Source organism: Cydia fagiglandana, chromosome 6 (genome assembly GCF_963556715.1).
Source record: "Cydia fagiglandana chromosome 6, ilCydFagi1.1, whole genome shotgun sequence".
Classification (NCBI taxonomy): domain Eukaryota; kingdom Metazoa; phylum Arthropoda; class Insecta; order Lepidoptera; family Tortricidae; genus Cydia; species Cydia fagiglandana.
The window spans coordinates 7,961,154-7,979,477 of record NC_085937.1 but is presented as its reverse complement, the minus strand read 5'-3'; the positions used below and the strand labels follow the sequence as shown (position 1 = coordinate 7,979,477).

At 38.0% G+C, this 18,324-nt stretch overlaps 2 protein-coding genes across 4 annotated transcripts in view; both read right to left on the bottom strand.

Moving 5' to 3' along the window:
- Nucleotides 1–1,589: 1,589 nt before the first annotated feature.
- On the bottom strand, nt 1,590–4,542 carry LOC134665085 (uncharacterized). 2 transcript variants are annotated; one of them, XM_063521896.1, is made up of 4 exons: nt 4,287–4,533; nt 3,601–3,770; nt 3,134–3,431; nt 1,590–2,826 (listed from the first exon to the last, which is right to left on the bottom strand). In XM_063521896.1, exons 3-4 carry the CDS (start codon nt 3,239–3,241, stop codon nt 1,627–1,629), a joined length of 1,308 nt encoding a protein of 435 aa, XP_063377966.1. In that variant the 5' UTR covers nt 3,242–3,431; nt 3,601–3,770; nt 4,287–4,533; the 3' UTR covers nt 1,590–1,626. The 2 variants fall into 2 exon arrangements, with proteins under 2 accessions (XP_063377966.1, XP_063377967.1); XM_063521897.1 differs by lacking the exon at nt 1,590–2,826 and having other exon boundaries at nt 3,333–3,431; nt 4,287–4,542.
- Nucleotides 4,543–11,189: 6,647 nt separating this feature from the next.
- LOC134665080 (serine protease nudel-like) overlaps nt 11,190–18,324 on the bottom strand; it is a 68,343-nt gene continuing 61,208 nt past the window's right edge. The window contains exons 4-11 of one of the 2 annotated variants that reach the window (XM_063521888.1): nt 17,447–18,091; nt 17,157–17,356; nt 16,813–16,900; nt 15,454–15,601; nt 14,562–14,687; nt 13,582–13,706; nt 11,588–11,690; nt 11,190–11,328 (exon numbers count right to left, since the gene is read on the bottom strand). In XM_063521888.1, the coding sequence (XP_063377958.1) occupies nt 11,662–11,690; nt 13,582–13,706; nt 14,562–14,687; nt 15,454–15,601; nt 16,813–16,900; nt 17,157–17,356; nt 17,447–18,091 (1,361 nt within the window). In that variant the 3' untranslated portion in view covers nt 11,190–11,328; nt 11,588–11,661. Of the gene's footprint in view, nt 11,329–11,587; nt 11,691–13,581; nt 13,707–14,561; nt 14,688–15,453; nt 15,602–16,800; nt 16,901–17,156; nt 17,357–17,446; nt 18,092–18,324 lie in introns of both variants that reach the window. The other variant, XM_063521887.1, reaches the window with a different exon arrangement.

Below are 18,324 nucleotides of genomic sequence, written 5' to 3'. Positions count from 1 at the left end.
TGGTATATTTAATGTATTAATCTTTATTACAGGAACAGAACTTAGTAAATAACTACTAGGTACAATTAATTAATAGTTGCTTGATCCTAAGAGTTAGCGCAACGTATCCTTTGCTCAAGAACGGTTTTGTTGAAACCCACAATGTTATAACACTTTAAACTCTCGCGTTTTGTACACATATTTAATTACACAAACGGGTCTACCGCGATATAATTTCCGACGTTTCAGCTGAGTTGCACCAGCTGTGGTCACGGAAAGCTGGTGCAACTCAGCTGAAACGTCGGAATTAAAGGTAAAAACAATGAAATTATATCGCGGTAGACCCGTTTGTGTAATTAAATATGCCCACAATGTTAACTTACCAGAGGTGGCTACTCAATTTGCAGCATTAGGTATCATCCACTTGGGTAAGCGGATTGGGGCAATGACACAAAAATGACGAGACTATTCAGGTGCCATATGCCATAGTATATTAATTGCGTACAGTAAAAAATCAAATATCGCACTTGGTCATTATCACAGTTTAGCGAAAAAATTATCACATAAGCGACAGACATTCAATTGTTCAAAACCTATATACAGAATAACAACTTTATTAATATAAATTTAAATTAAGTACTAATAGTGGATGGCGCTGAAGCTAATATACGGCGTTGCATGAACAAGAGATTTCCTTTGGCAGGATTGGTCCTTAGGACGCAGAGATGGATTCAAGAAGTGGAGCCACCGAGATTTTTGATGTAAATTTTTAGGGGGGGGGGCTCTCAACTTGATCTTGATATCTGTATCATTTAAGCTACTAGGTCAAGTTTGGTATCGTTTCCCTATAAATCAGGGGTGCCGAATTCATTTCTGATATCATAATGACACCATTCCGAAGTAAAAACACATAAAATATGAAAAGAATCCTTTTTTTTAAATTCCTCTTCACGCTTAAACTGCTGAACCAATTTAGTTAAAATTTGGTACAGAGATAGTTTGGGTCCCAGGGAATAACATAGCATACTTTTAATCTCAATAATCATCCCTTAAGGGTGTGAAAAGGGAGGAGGAAATTTGTATGGGGATTCAATAACCGCTGAACCGATTTAGATAAAATTTGGTATAGAGATAGTTTGAGTGCCGGGGAAGAACATAGGATAGTTATTATTAAAAAAAAACCTTAAAAATGAATGGTAAGGTGTAGGATTGTATGGGAAATCAATAAACGCTGAACCGATTTCGATGAAATCTATGTCTACATCTTTGATTTAGTTGAAAATGATTCTAAACTTGACTTAGAACCTAAACTTAAAAAATTATTAACCTCAAACGTCGCAGGCGCTTAAACCCCCACCCCCCCACCCCCACCTGCACCAAAAATCTGGGTGGCTCCACTTCTTAAATCCATCCTTGGGTCCTAAGGACCAATCCTGCTAAAGGAAATCTCTTGTTCATGCAACGCCGTGGTTGACCTTTTTTTGCTCTGAGCAAACACAACTATAAAAGACATAAACAGGAATATAAAACTAAAACTAACTACAATTAAAATAACTAAAACTAAAAATTAAAAATACCTATCAAACTATACTATAGCTATCCTACCTATATACAGATAACTTCAATGATCAAAAGATATCACAATTATTAAGTGCAAGTTTTATTCTTTTGACATGTACAATACAATCGCGCTTTTGGAAGTTCTCGTATATTTCTTGTGCAGGTTTTTTGACCTTTATACGGCGTTATAACGCTCAGAGGTCCGATTAATTGCGATTTGTTCACGACAGCTTCATAAGACATGTTACCCGGCGCCGTAGTGAATGCAACCACATAATAGATATTATCTTTACTACCATCGTAATAGAAATGTATTCTTATGACGTTTTTGAGCGAGATGTCCAGGCAATGCCAGCATTGTCTTGTTTTTATAGATTTAACTATATTATTGATATGAGACATCGCTAGTAGCACGCTCTTGATGCCTTGAACGTCGTTATTATCTAGGGGATACAACTGGTGACAACTACACCACTTATCATGGATGGCAGCGTCGCGGCACGTCCGTGAAGTTTTAACTGGCGTGAACAGACTGTGACAATTCGGACAGCCGCGAGAAAAGCTCACGTCGGACATACTCTTGCATGTAGACAACTCCTTTATATTCATTAACGTGTTGAACAGGTCGTAGGGGGTCACTAATTTAAATTGATTATCCGCGAGCGCCTTATATTCTTTCCATCTCCGGGTTCTGAACCTTGTCGGCGGTCGCATAAAAAAGAACGGTAACCGCTCATCGTAGTACGATTCTAATTCAAAACGAAGTGGTCCGAATCTAATGCCGTGGTCACTGTAAAAAATGACGAACGTATTTTCAAGAATACCAGTGTACGTTATTTTGTTAAAGAAATTCTCCAGTAGTCTGTCTGCATCCTGAGGACGACTGTTCGTGTTGTGGCTGAATGAGTTCATCCAAAAAAATCCAAAGAAGCGATCATTTCGATATGTTGTCACAAAATCAGCAGCGTAATCCAAAAGCTGCTGGCCAGCGGATATCTTTCCTGCACAAACTAGCGATTTATTATTCAACTCCTTCTCCCTCTTGATAAATAATGGCTTTATATAGTGGTCGGTCGGAGGTTTCTGAAACGCATAGCGCCTACTGAAAGTATCAGGTAAACGCAAGAAGTCTTCTCCGTACGCTGTGACGTATCCGATATCCTGGAATTTACTCCACATTAACATTTCGTTACACTGGTCCATTTGATCTTGGCATTCTGAGGATATGATTGGCATGCTGTGGCCAGTCAATGTTGCCATTACGTTGGGAAACGTATTATCACCCACCTGAAAATACAAATAATTATCGAAATTCAGCCACTCTGGCAAGCACTTTATCATAGAACGAACTTATTTAGGGGCCCACTGATTAACAGTCCGCCGGACGGTATCGGCTTATCAGTTAGAACAACATTTTGACAGTTCCGAACAACTGACAGGCCTTTAGTTGTGATCGTGACATGAGATTTTGAAGTAGAAGAGAGCTGCTAAGCGTGCTATGGTCAACTAAACTAAACTTCAAATTGTTTACTTAAAACCTTTGGTTATAATGATTACGACAAATAACTCAAGAACGTAAAAAAATAAACAACACCTTGTGATAACCACGGAAGCAAAACCAAAAGTTCTTGTGAAGGTAATCCGTAGTTCTTGGCATCGTCTGCACAATTCGCGGCAAAGACATAGAGTCCATGCCTAACATCAGTACATTGTAGCTGTTATTACAAGATTGTTGGCTGTGTCTCGTATTGATCTTCTTGGCGAAGGCGAAAACATCATCATATATCGGATGTGTCTTGTTTCTCACATCATATTCAACACATCTCACGTTTATGAAATCAGTTTGAAGAAAAATCGTGGCACCGGAGATAAATTTCACACATAGTGTAAAGCTGTAAAAAAAAAGCATTATTTGAGGTCTAAATAATAAAGTAAAAATTAATAAATAATTTGGACAAGGCGTATTCACTTAATTTTGGTATTTTCGTGACCAGGACGGAGCTGTAGAAATCTGTAACAGCAATCAAAACGGGCGCTTTTCCTTAGATATTTTTTCATTACCAATGGGTTGACCGTCGCTCGTACACGATCCCCGTCAATTTTCTTTATGTGAACTGCTCGTTTACCGCAGTCAGATCGTTTCTGCTTATGTTTTTTCTCAATTTCGATTTGCTTCCTGTAATTTATCATATTGAATGGAATTTGGCACCCTGGCGTGTTTATAGAGTACACTGAAAGTAGATGGAATAAGATATTAGTACCAAATAAATCAAGGATGTCTGCATGTCTACATTAAATACAGATAGAAAATAATGTTTAGTAAGTTTATTCTGGTTACAACATAAATAATGTTGATTCTCTGAATGAAGACTCATCATCATATCAGCCCTTTATCACCCACTGCTGAGCATAGGCTTCTAGTACGCCACTTGTCCCGGTCCTGAGCTAATCTCATCCAGGAGTGATCTACACGCAATTTTCCGAATGTCGTCCACCCAACGAGCCAACGGACGCCAGGCGCTTCTTTCATCCGAAAGCGGCCACCATTCTGTTAACATTTTAGTCCACCTGTCATCACTCTGCCTAGCAACATATGTCCCGCCCAATTCCATTTTAGTTTGGTAATGACGAAACCCATGTCATGCACCTTGGTGCGGCGACGGATCTCGACATTCCTTACTCGATCTTGAAGCTTGATACCGAGCATGGAAGTCTACATATCTTTAATAGGCAGATACGAGACTTACCGGTTCTGTATTCATTTAAAAAGTTTTCTTCTGATTCTTTGTTGTCTTTGTATAACTCGTCAAGATTTATATGTTTCATGGGCACGACTTTGTGATGTCGGATAGAGATTAGAGGCTGGGCAGTAATCGCCGGAAATTGGCGAAAACCGAGCCCCAAATGCTGCCAGTAGTATAGTAGTAGAATGATGAAAGAACAACTCGGTAGTAGAAATAACACTCCAACTTTAATCTGTTTCATTTTGAATCTTTTCAGTTTCCTTCTGAAACCAATTTATTTCTATTAAAATCATTTTAGTAATCGATATACCTAAACCTAAAATAACTATCGCTTTTGCGTGACATCCTACATGACACACACATGATAGGTATTAAATAAAAAATTATAGAGTATGAAAATACAAACTGTAAAATTAATAAACAGAACTAGACCAAGATAGAGTCTGGCTAGCCAAAAATTGTTGACAGATATTTCGTTATTGTATCACCAAATATTTTCTAGTATCAAAACTATAATACAATACAAAGTGTGATCAGCCCAAGATTTTTTGAATTTCCCGCCAAATATTTGTGTAAAATAGGAGTCAAAATTGTTGAAAATGCCCGCAATCTTGAGTTTCCTTTTTTTTTTCCAATCATGTTAAAAAAAAATCTGAGGATTCGAAAAGGCTTCTTAATAGAAATCCGATATCAAAATTGTAAATACGAGTAATGGACGCCTTCATGAATTTCTTCTTTTTTGCTCTAATCGTATATATATAAAAGGCCTATTATAGATCCGTTGGGAAGATCATTAAAAACGGCAGCCATTTTGATTTTTATTTTATTCAATCGCGTCGAAAGTTAAATATATAGAGTTTTTGGCGAACCGCGAATTCTCAATTCGGGGCAAACTACTAGTTAATATAAATCGTATAAACGACTAACCTTTGAACGGGAGCTAATAACCATTTTGATATCCTCCAGCAAACGATGAGTCCCTTGTCGTTATTATTTTCCATTTAAACTAACGAGAGACCGACTACCGACGTCGAATGAAGATAATAGGTACATGTTGAATCGCATCACATCAACAATCCTATCCTATTCAGTGTGTGTGTTTACAGTCAAGAAAAATTCGTAAACAATAAATACCCTGTATTGAAACACTTGGTCATTCGATTACTTGAAATTGATATTGGTTCATTTTGTTACGATATAGGTTACATAACTTTGTATAACAGTTCTTACAAGTTCGCCATGCCATATTCTACTTAGACAAGCGTGCAGAAAATATCAGAATTTTGTTAATGTGTTGCTGATAAACTCGTGAAAATTTGTAAAAACATTATTTACGGGTGCATGGTGTACGTAAACACTTGAATTCATGTTTAGATAGTATATCAATATAACTTCAGTGTAATATACCTACATATATAGGTACTTAATCAAAAGTGAACTCACCTGTGCGTTATTTTATCTCAATCTTGTTGATGGAAACACTTGTTAGTGGTTCGTAAGTTAAATATTCATAGCACGTTTTATGTTATCGATGTTTGCGGTGTTCTCGAGACGGTCTACGTTCTATGTCACTTGCAGGTCCGGAGGCTGGGTGCCATCTTTATTTTCTGACGCATGCGCAGCTGCGTTACATATTTTAATCTTAATTAGAGCCACTTGCACCAAACACTAATCCAGTGCTAACCGGTTAAACATGGAGTTACTATGGTTACCAGTACAATTTGACACTGGGTTAACGGTTTAACCGGTTAACCCCGGGTTAAACGGATGGTGAAAGTGGCACTTAGGCACTTAATGAGGTCCGTTCTAGTACCTACGCTGCCCTTCAGTTCGGAAACCTGTGTTTAAAATTTTCTCACGTAGTAGTTAGTTACGATACAAGTGCGATAAATAGGAAATTTGCAACGAGGGGCGAATTTTATAAAGCCGGGTACTCATTAGCGAGCTGTAACTGTAACCGTTGCATGTACTGTAACCAAAAAACATAGTGTGTACGTGGTTCGCAAACCTGCTGCGAGCGGTACGCGAGCGGCTCGCAGCGAGCCGACATCTACAACGTACTCATTTCTGAACCCGTAACGTTGCACGCAACTGTAACAGTTACTGTTGCCAAAAACATAGTGTGTACGTGCTCGCGAGCCTGCAACGAACGCTACACGGGCGGCTCGCAGCGATCCGACGGTTGTCGGTTTTTGCCGCGAACCAAAGGACGCTTGCACTGCGCTCGTGGACGTCAAGATTAGTTGTTGCTAGCCGCTGCAAACCAGTTATATATCGAGTATTTATTCGTCATGAGTGAATGGTCAGAGGATAAATGTATTTTTCACATCATATATTCGGAAAACGGCTTTTGCTTCCCTACTAGGAGGGATCAAAGTGGCACTTTTCTTCCCTGCTAGGAGGGATCAAAGTGGCACTTTTCTGTTCAAGGACACTATTTTTAAATTTTTTGACACATTATTTTTTTAGCTTAAATAATCTGTTTAAGTATCGGATTGTGTCAACACTAAGATTTTTTTTATTTTCCTCATAGTTGATGTGAAAAGCAGTATGTGTCACACGGTATCAAAATTATTTCGTCTTGGGCGTTAACACTTGAATCCCTTATTACGCTCAGGATTCAATATACGCCCTTGACGGAAATATATCATTTTGATCCCTTGTAACACAAACTACTATTGCTGATAGACGCCTACAGGGAAAATAGTGTACTATGTAATGTATTCTATGGAACCACTTTCCCGATAAATTCTATGAATCCCACATCTTCGTGGCCGTTTATGACCATCGAGTAGGCATCTGTATGTATTCTGCACATGCGAAAAATACTCGTCCGACATCGTGGAGTTACAAACCAAAACTGAGGATAGATTCGGCTTCCAGCGGCTTGGCCTTCTCGTACACACTAGAACCTCGTTACTGTATCTGTTCGGTTACAGTTACAGCTCGCAAAATGAGTACGCTCGGTAAAAGCGTTCCGCCGACGTCGCGAGCCGAAACTGTAACATGCGTACACACTAGAACCTCGTACTGTATCTATTCGGTTACAGTTACAGCTCGCAAAATCAGTACGCTCGGTGAAAGCGTTCCGGCGACGTCGCGAGCCAAAACTGTAACATGCGTACACACTAGAACCTCGTACTGTATCTGTTCGGTTACAGTTACAGCTCGCAAAATGAGTACGCTCGGTGAAAGCGTTCCGGCGACGTCGCGAGCCGAAACTGTAACACGCGTACACACTAGAACCTCGTTACTGTATCACGCATGTTCGGTTACAGCTCGCTAGTGAGTACCCGGCTTAACATGTCCGAAGGGATTGTCTTAAATGGACACGAGTTGCGGATTTCCCATTCGCACGTGTATATCGTACAGCGTTTTACAGTACCTAGGTACATCTGTTGCTACGACATTACAACACCGGTGCTATAATAAGCATATTACGTAACTACGTCGAAAATGTAAAGGGCTATATGTACTGTAAAACGTTGTACACACACGTGCGAACAGGTAATTTGCAACACTCCCTTCCCTTTTTAGGGTTCCGTAGCCAAATGGCAAAAAAACGGAACCCTTATAGATTCGTCATGTCTGTCTGTCTGTCCATCCGTATGTCACAGCCACTTTTTTTCCCAAACTATAAGAACTATACTGTTGAAACTTGGTAAGTAGATGTATTCTGTGAACCGCATTAAGATTTTCGCACAAAAATTGAAAAAAGACAATAAATTTTGGGGGTCCCCCATACTTAATAGAACTGAAACTCAAAAAATTTTTTCATCAAACTCATACGTGTAGGTAAAATGTGTGCCCCCCCCCCCCTGTAACTTCTAAAATAAGAGAATGATAAAACTAAAAAAAATATATGATATGATGTACATTAATATGGAAACTTCCACCGAAAATTGGTTTGAACGAGATCTAGTAAGTAGTTTTTTTTAATACGTTATGAATCGTAAACCGCTGTTTTATTGTTACTTGCTGCTACGGAACCCTTCATGGGCGAGTCCGACTCGCACTTGGCCGCTTTTTTACCTATATGGCACCGTCACTCCTTTATTTAATACTTACCTAGGTATTTTAATGGATTGGGTGCGAAGAACAACATGGTGTAAAGACAGAAACAGCAAAATAATTTATCGTAATTTAATAAATATCACATTCACACACACGCTACACGCTATATTACAACCAGTTTCATAATACTACGGGTAATCTTTATTCTGAACATAAATATTACTGAGCCATAATGAATTATAATCAACTTATAGTATCTTAAATATATGGTCACTTAACAAAATGCAATTGTGGGCATAGAATCTTGTCAAAACAGGATATTTCTCACAAATATCATAATTTCTTTAATAACTTACATATCTAAGTACAATATGTACTGTGACAGTTCCAAAGAGCCCGTAGTTTTACTTTGCTAAGTGTACCAATTACATACATATATTTATAAATACATAGTAACAATTAAAAAATAAATCGACTTCTTATGACTCACACTGTCAATTACCCTTGATAGCTTTTCTCCATATCATTACGACATTTTTGACAATGTTACTTCGTTTTAGGGATCTTTTATAGACATTTTCATCTCATAATTCTTATGGAACGTTCAAATTATTAGCAACCAAGGGAATAGTTAGCATAATACCTATTTTATAAGAATTAACACGTATTTACTTATATTTACTTGTATACAACTAAGTAGGTATAATTATATATTTTGATTTGAATACTAGTAAGGGCTCCTCTGCACGATGGGCCAACGCAGGCCACTCCAAGGGACACATTTATGCGTTAGAGGGAGCAAGTGATATTGCTATATCATTATATCGCATGGCTGCGTCCCTTGGAGTGGCCGGCGCTGGCCCATCGTGTAGAGGAGCCATAAGGTGCATAAAGGCAAGGTCTGTGTCCAACAACAAATACTTATGTAAAATATAGTGAGCTGGATGGAACGATTTATGATAATTTTGGTGTATACATATTGATGAAATGATGATATATAAGTTTGATAAAAGTACATCAAAGTTATGGCAACATTGGGTACCTATTTTTTGATAATGTTTCGATTGCTTCGTCACAAATTTTTAGGACCATATTAATATCAGTTCAAACATTTTTGAACACTTACGTATAATTTTTAGAAAAGTATGCTAATTGAAGTCAAAGAAGAAAGCTATTTCGACAAATGACAGTTACAATAAATTGATGAGTGTATAAAAGATATTATGAAATCTCTTCTTATGACCACATTACTTTCTATAGCTGATCAAGCAGATCTTGTCAGTAGAAAAAGGCGGCAAATTTGAAAACTGTAGGGATATCGTCCCATAGAAAATTTGAATTTCGCGCCTTTTTTTACTGACAAGATTTGCTTGACCAGCTATACAACCTATTTAATAGTGTGTAGTTGATTTTTTTTAAGCTGAGCTCAGAGTTCTAAACGGTCAGCCTAAAAAAAAAACAATTATACATAATATTATAAACTGTGAATGAGCGCAGACCTACGAATTACTAATACTCATATTTACTCATACTCATTTATTCATAATGTTCTTAAAATATTACATGTCAGCATCAGGAGCATTCCACGGACTGTCCCGTACAAACGCATTCTATTTTCTGTGTTGCGACTTTTTTTTGGGCATTTAAAGCAGGCGATTATTTTTCTGCCCATATTTTTGACCATTTGTCATTGAAAAGAAAACTCTTATACCTGAAAATCTTCAGAAAATTCGCGTTTGCACGGGACAAACGGTAGACAATTTCATGGAATGCTCCATCAGAAAATAAATACATATTATCATCTCATTATTGAGAATAATAAAAAATGTATGTCTAGAATTAAAATTACAATAATCATTATGTTCATTAAATTAAAAATACAATTGAAATAATATGTCAAATATTTACAGTGCAGTGGTATTATTTATTCTAAACACGTTAATTAGAGCCAGAGTATTACTCCTCAGTCTTATTGAGTATGACCTAGTCCTAGTTAAACGTACTGTTATTATTTATTTCTATTATTATCGTGCCACTGCCTATACTTAAAATTATTGCTCGCTAGTGTAATTATAAAATAAATTAATCAAATTCGTTATTTCTTAATTGTATAAATTTTTTATGGAATCTACGTGCACAGACGCGTCTAAGGGTGGTATTCCGCTTATCCAATGTCATTGCCTCTCAGTCTCTCATTTAAAGCAAAGTATGAGATGCAATACACATTGGACAAAGTAATTGGATAGGTAGAATACCACCCTAACCCGGTACAGTGTAATGAAAATTTCCTGCAAGTGTATCAAACTTTTATCATTTTTAGAAAGACTTTGATATAGAAAAGCTTGTTTTACCTCTAGATCTTATATTTTATAGTTAGAATTAAAAGCCCAGAAATAATGTCAGGTGAAAGAGTAAGTTACGTAGGACAAGTGCTTCGAATGCAGACAGAAGAGGCAATTATTTGCCGTTTGGCTCACTCTCTCAGACTGCAGTAACCTTTCAGTGATAAGGGACTCGACAAAATTTTGGTATAAAAATAAATAACTGCGATACCTACTGATAAAGTCAACAAAAAATTTCAGGTCCTTACAGAGACCGCTTTAGTGGTCCGTAGACTACCTACAGATTAAGAACCACTGGCCACGTAGCCAAGATGGCAATTGCTTACGCTCCGTAGCGATCGAAACGCAACTGTCGCTATACTCACTATCGCACTAATATGGAAGAGTGATAGAGAGAGATAAAGCTTTTCTTTGTCCAAGCGATAGCGATTGTAACCTTGACTAGGCCGGCTGTTCTATAGTTAGGTACATAGATAGGGATTCTTATGAAACAAGTACCTCTCTCTACTTTACTCTCTCCATGTTTTATAAGGTTCTTGTCCCGTTTGTCACTTGCCTCATTTATAGGCAGAAGTCAAATTGCTAAGAATTATACATAGAAATCATTATTTATAAGGCAGTGTTCTCGCTTGAGCAGCCTCGGATATCGCGTTGTATGCTAAGAGACAGAACGATCTCACTCGACAAATCATAAATGCGGGTCTCTGTTGTTTCCCAAATAGTTTTAAGTCATAATGTATTGTTTGTCCGAATTTTCGTTAGTCATAATTGGTTTTTCTCAGAAACGCGTAACTTTTCAAGATTGCCATAAAACAAACCTAACCTACCCTATCTATAGAATAACCTTACGAAAATCCTGAAAAGTCAACGGTTTCAGTTTTATGACTAACGATAATATGACAAACAATATATTATGACTTAAAACTTTATGGGAAACAAAGGGACCCCAATAAATGCACTATAAGTTGAGATCCGACAGTCAAGAATGTTCACTAGAATGATTCGTTGAGCTACACTCTAATTCAATGTTTATCTTGCGGCGCTGGACATCCTGTGGAAAAGAAAAGTTACTGTTAGTTTTCATTTTACATACATGATTCGGTTAAATTATGTTCTAATGTATGGGCAAGAAAAACTAATTATAGCCAGCATTCTATGAATGTAGTATGATACCTTTGGGTGTGGTGCTTTACGCACACTAGCGTCCCTCCCCCTCCCCCTGACGCAACCCCCCCTTTTAGCATGAAATATGTCCCGGTTTACGGTTTATTTTTTATTTTTGAGAAAAGTATTAGAGTTAGGAAATAAGTGTCAAGGTAAGAAATAATCCTTAATAAATTTTAAACAAAAAAGGTTATATACAACTTTTTAGTAAGACTCACCATATTCATGTATTAACTTGTTGAAGTTCATTATAAGTTAGTACGTGATAGTACTGAAAAAAATCTTATACGGAAAATAAGCTTGCAAGGTTATTGTCCTGTATGGTTTCTTTTAGTACTATCACATACTATGTTATATTGATCTTCTGCAAGTTTTTCAACGGTTAAATTTTGTCGAAGTTCATCTAGCCATAAAATGAATATGGTGCGTCGGATCAAAAAAATGAATATAACCTTTTTCGTTTAGAATTTAATGGGGGGAATTTAAGGGGGAGGGGATGGGACGCTAGTCTGCGTAAAGCACCATACCCAAAGGTATCATAGGTACTACATTCATAGCATGCTGGCTATAATTAGTTTTTCAAAAAACACAATTTGACCGAATCAACAGGCCACATAACAATATAGTTATCACTATCACTACACCTTAATAAACAAAGTCCCCCGCCGTGTCCATGTTTTTGTGTGTTTGGTCGCGATAAACTCAAAAACGACTGAACGGGTTTTCATGCGGTTTTCACGTATCAATAGAGTGTTTCTTGAGGAAGGTTTAGGTGTATAATTTGTTAACCGAAGCCGGGACGGGTCGCTAGTTAGTGAAATAGGGCAGATTCGGTTACAGAAGTTAAATTGCAAAAACATAACATGAAATGACAAGATAGGTATTGCAATTCATTAAACATACCATCATACCATACCATCCTATGCCATTCCTATGCTGATGCATGCTATGTTATGCTGAGACGGGACCATTTCGTGGCTGATGTTACTTTTTATATTATGTCATATAATGTTATGTGAATTTTTTTGGTCCTCTTTTTTATCTCTTATTTAATTCTATACGAATAAACTATTTCTATTTCTATACGTACGTATAAACGGCCGGCCGTCACCCTGCCCCGTCACCTTATTGGTATTCCGTTTGCCTATATTAAACCTTACCATAGACTGACATGTGGCATCATTTGCAAGCATTGTACAAGTAACGGGACCTCATATCGTAGCAAATCGTTCTAATGTGCGCCACACATGTCCTCATAGCGAACAAATATTTAATCAGCTGGACTCTCCTTTTCAACTTCAGTGCTAAGGTCAATTTTCATGGGCAACGAACTTATTCGAAATGGAACTCGAAATTGCCTCTATTGTAGGTTGCTTTTGATTCTTTTTTTTATTTTGTTGGGTCTTTAGATCTCACGCTGGGAGTGAATTGTGTTTTAATTGTTAGGTACAGTAAATAGAGAAGCGGAAAAAAGAGCTTGAGCGTACATATATCTGTTGCTTCCATTCGACCAACAAGAAGATTATTAATAACGCTAATGTGCTAAATGTTTCGTAATAGTTTTACGCGTTTACAGTGGTAGGCAGTCTAACGACCCCATGCAAAGTATCGAGCAAGTTACACTAATTGCCGCAGCGAAGGTGGATGTCGCGAAGATATTAATGTCAGTTTAATTTTTTCCACATAGTTATCTGGTGTTATTATTTGGTGCACAGTGTGATATAATTTATTTTAAGTCGAGGAAAGTACCCAATTGATTTATAGAAAGTGTAACTTACTACAGACGGTGCAAGCTATCTCGTCGCTGTTGTCACCACACCCGTCGCGGCCCGAACAGGCCACAGCCGTGCTCCTACAGCGTCCGTTCCCGCAACGTAGCGGGCAGAAATCCGCGGCCCGCCATCTGAAAAACAAAAGATAAATTAAAACAGAAAATAAGTTTTTGGCCAAAATTTCATTTTTGGTACAAGGTTTTATCGCTGACTGTACTTTTCTTACGACAGACAACTACTCATCGAGACAATTCTAAAAACCCTTAAATCTCTTAATTCTTAAAACAATTAGGTTGCGTTGTTTCATCACAGAGTTCCTATGGCCACCTCATGTCTCCATCATCAGATCAGCTCGATGATACCATAATATTGCATTGTCATCCGATTTACATGCATGCAAAATTTCAGCCCAATCGGAAACCGGGAAGTGGATGAAATTTAACTTGCAAGATTTTGATTACAGACCGACAGACAGACAGACAACGGGACAGGTGAAACTAAATAAAAGCTTATAAAAAAATAGTCATTCACGATAGTGCGGAAAGTAGGAATTTCACAACACAAATCATATCAAAAGCAAATCCAGAACAAAATTACAACTTGTTATTATTTCCTAGCTTTCGGGTTCGAATCCTGGTGGGAGGGCATTTATTTGTGTACATATTTATCACAAAAATGTGTTCCTAAGTTATGGATGTTTTCTACTTAATATAAGTAGGTATTTATATACATATATATATATATTTATTTAGAACACAAACAGTCACATAATACAAATGGATTTTTAGTACAATGTAGTGTACTTAACATACTTAAGAAACAGACCTGGAGGTTCATGAATGATATTATTTATATTGTCGTCTAGTACCCACAAGACAAGCCTTATTGAGCTTACTGTGGGACTAGGTTGATCTGTGTAAAATGGTCCTATAATATTTACTTATTACAAGCCTCATAGTGTTACGTTATGAAAGTTAGGTACGTACCGTGACTGCTCATTGCATAGGTGTTTAGGCTCGTCCGAGCCATCCTTGCAAGACACTATGGCGTTGCAGAATTCGTATTCTGGCAAGCACTCCCCGGAGCCACAGCGGAACGTATGGCGAGGACATCTGAAATAAATATGAATATAGACTGTTTAAATGTATCTCTTGACTATTTAAACTATCATTAAATCTGTTTTTCTACAGATTTGTGTTTCTTTAACAGTACTTACGTCGGGCCGTAAATATAGACATAATCAGGCGTAAAATCCTGATGCGAAAGAGGACAATCTTTAACCCCTTTTTATGTGTATGTGTATATGTTGCAAAGTGTAGGTACCTATAGGTAGGTTCTCGACTGATAGTAATATCTAACCTTAACACATTCAATGCCAGCGCGAGTTACGCGCTACGAGCGTAGCCGATAACATGAGAAAACCCGTATGTAACGATAAGCGCCTAGGAACACTGAACGGAGAACTAAGGTATTCCGTCTAATAGGGTTGCGTAGGTATTCCTTATGATTGTCTGTTAGAGATCATTGGTGAGGTATTTATGTTAATGAATATTTGTTATAATGAATAATTTAAGATATGGCATAGTTTACAATGTAATTTAAAAACGCTCTTTAAAACATGACATTTTTAAAGCAATAAATGGCGGTAAACTATCGTTTGAATTATTGCAAACGCAAAGTAGGTACCTATTTTGAGATCCTCCCTGTTTTTAATCTGTTTTATAAAAGGTTTGTGCTAAGTATCCTACCTACTTGGGTCGACCAACTGCGTGATACCGCTCAGGATCGAGCAAAGTGGCGTGCTCTTGTGTTGGAGGCCAAGGCTCATTTTGGGTCATCGGATAGCCAAGTATATAGTAAGTAAGTATCACCCTTTACCCTTTTCTCCTTGTAGCCCGACAATTCCTCTCGTCCTCTCCTCCGGGGCACTGAGGCGTGCCGTCGCATCGCGCCGCCCGCGACACGCATTGAGACCCCACGCCGCCGCAACGGAACGCGTGCATGGGACACCGCTCGCCAGTACCATCTGCAAATCCAATGAAACATCTGAGAGCTTGAATGATATGTTCATATTATGTTAATAGATCGATGCTTCATGCGACGCAAAAGTCGCACGTGCTACGCTATCATGATACACTAGTTAGTACCCCTAAAAAGTCGTATACGGTGTCTGATTATATCAAACCTACCTAGTTAGGGCCACTTGCACCATCCCACTAACCCGGGGTTAACCGGTCGAACCTAAAGTTACCATGGTTACCAGTACAATTTGACACTTGGTGAACGGTTTAACCGGCTATCCCCGGGTCAGTGGGATGGTGCAAGTGGCCCTTAATAGTATTAATACTTAATAAATAGTATCTAGTATCCATGAAATATTCAAGTAAAAATTTTCAATTTAAAATTTTTTTTTTTGTCGATAAATGACTCTGCCAGAGACTAATATGTAGTAAATTTTCATTGTATTTGTTCAATTGTTCATTACCAGTAAGTATTTGAAGTTTTTCTTTAATGTCATGACTCATGACTATTATTTTATTTTGAGCGCATTAAACCAATTTAACGACGATTTTAATTTAGATCAAGCCACTTAGAATTTCTAACACGGCAATGAGAGGCGATGTTATTACGCTTGATAAAGTAATTTAACCGCTCTAGATTATTTACCCGGTACATTAATGCGAAATCGCGATACGGACAATAACGTCGTGTAGACGCCAGCCATCAGCGCCGTTGAGCGACCATTACCTATGTATATGACGAGAATTACTAGTAAACCAGTTCACAACCCGTTTCCTATAAGACAGAGTACGTTTAAATTAGACTATAACGAGGGATTTATACCAATAGCCTGATATAAATAAGCATTACTGCCGCTAATGGTAACGATCAGGCACGCGTCTACATTGAGCCACATTTGAAGATCTAGTTCTTAAAAGTAGGTACGAGTATGTATTAACTTAGAGCATTTAGTAACTGGAGATGTCATCGCTGTCATTTTCTTTATGAAACAGTCTGCCGATTTTTGCGGGGGAGGGGACGTCAAATGTATTGCTGTTTCTACACGATTTGTACGTAAAGTACATAGCCATGTCAGTCCAAGTTTTTCGGCAGACTCCAGTTATTAAATGCTCTAAGTGTATTAAGATTATGAGAAAATGATAGTTGAAATACGAGTAGAGAAGGAATAGAAGTGCAAAAAGATAATGTGCATTAACTACCGACCTTTACCGGTACCTTGACAAGTTTCATCGGATCCGTCGGGACAATCTTTTCGGCCATCACAGACAAAGTACCAACTGATGCACGCCCCAGTCGACCGGCACTGAAATAATAGATTGCAAAAATGAATATTGAATAGAGTCGAACCAAAAAAAAGTCTGCAGCGGATTTGATAGCCCACGCAGTGCAAGTGTCATTTATACGTCATAATTTCATAGAAGTTTGACGTTTAAAATAACACTTGCCCTGCGTGGGCTATCAAATCCGCTGCAGACTATTCTTGTTCTGACTCTAGTTATTACATACGTTCATAGACTATACTTCAATAATTAAGTATAACATTAAAAAGGTTAACTAACCTGGAATGTCCCTGGCAAGCACCCTCTGTTTCTCGCTGAGCACGCCGAAGTGGAATTAGTCCGATACGCACAGTCGCAGCGTTTGTTGAGACATCTCGTATACGGATCAACGAGATGGCACTGTGAGTCGGTTAAACAAGGCATTCCGAGAGAGGCCGGTCCGATATCAGCTACGGAATCTGCTCGGATACGGTGTTTATCTAGAAATTGCAAATTATAACGTTAGACCACTTATTAGAAAACTAAATGTTTGTTTATATTATAATGTTAATTGAAAAAAGACAAGTTACCTTTCAAAGATGATTTCTTTTGATGTCCCGTTTTGTACTTCTGCTGGTCTTTAGATGTTCCTGTTTTTTTGTTATTTTTCTTATCTAAGGACGGTTGCGTCACAACTCTATAGATCGGCTGATCATTTGCATGCAAATTGGCAGTCAACTCATCGATACCAACGGTTTCATTAGGCTCTCCATCTTTGCGGTTCGACACCGGCAGTTTTTTATTTGGCTCGGGTACTTTCATAACAGCTTGCATTAGGGGACTATCTTCTTGTGTGCTTAGTATTTCGTTTTTGTTCGTGAACATTGGTAAATTACTGGGCTTGACATCTTCTGACGAATCTGTAAATGTGTTTGCTGGTCGTAAAGAATCAACGGACCCAGAATTTACAAATGCGGATGCCGTGGGCGATTTATGGCTCACAGTATTTTCTAATATGGTTCCATTGGCGTCCACTAACACGGTTTCTTGTTCAGCAACAACCGCCTCTGTGACCAAGGTCGGTTTTTGTGCCACACATTTATCGCCGGTTAATCGGTAAAATGCGTTGCAGGAGCATCTACCAAAGAGATTGGGTATAACAAATTCACAATGACTTTCTCTGTCCCATAGCCGACAGTGTTCGTTGCTGTAGCAGACATGTCCGGGGGGTGCAGCTGAAAGCGAGATAATAATATAATAATTAGAACCTAATCTTACTCATATATTAATGGGAGTCCTTCGCAAGCATATATTCTAGAAATGGTTGTATATATTTACAGTAATGCATGGAACGTGCTGGTCTTAATGATCGGTTGTTGATAGCAATTTTCCCGATGCTGACCATACGCGACGCTCTGCTAACGTTCTAATAGCCGATGTACAGTTGTAAACAGCTGTTTGTGTCGCA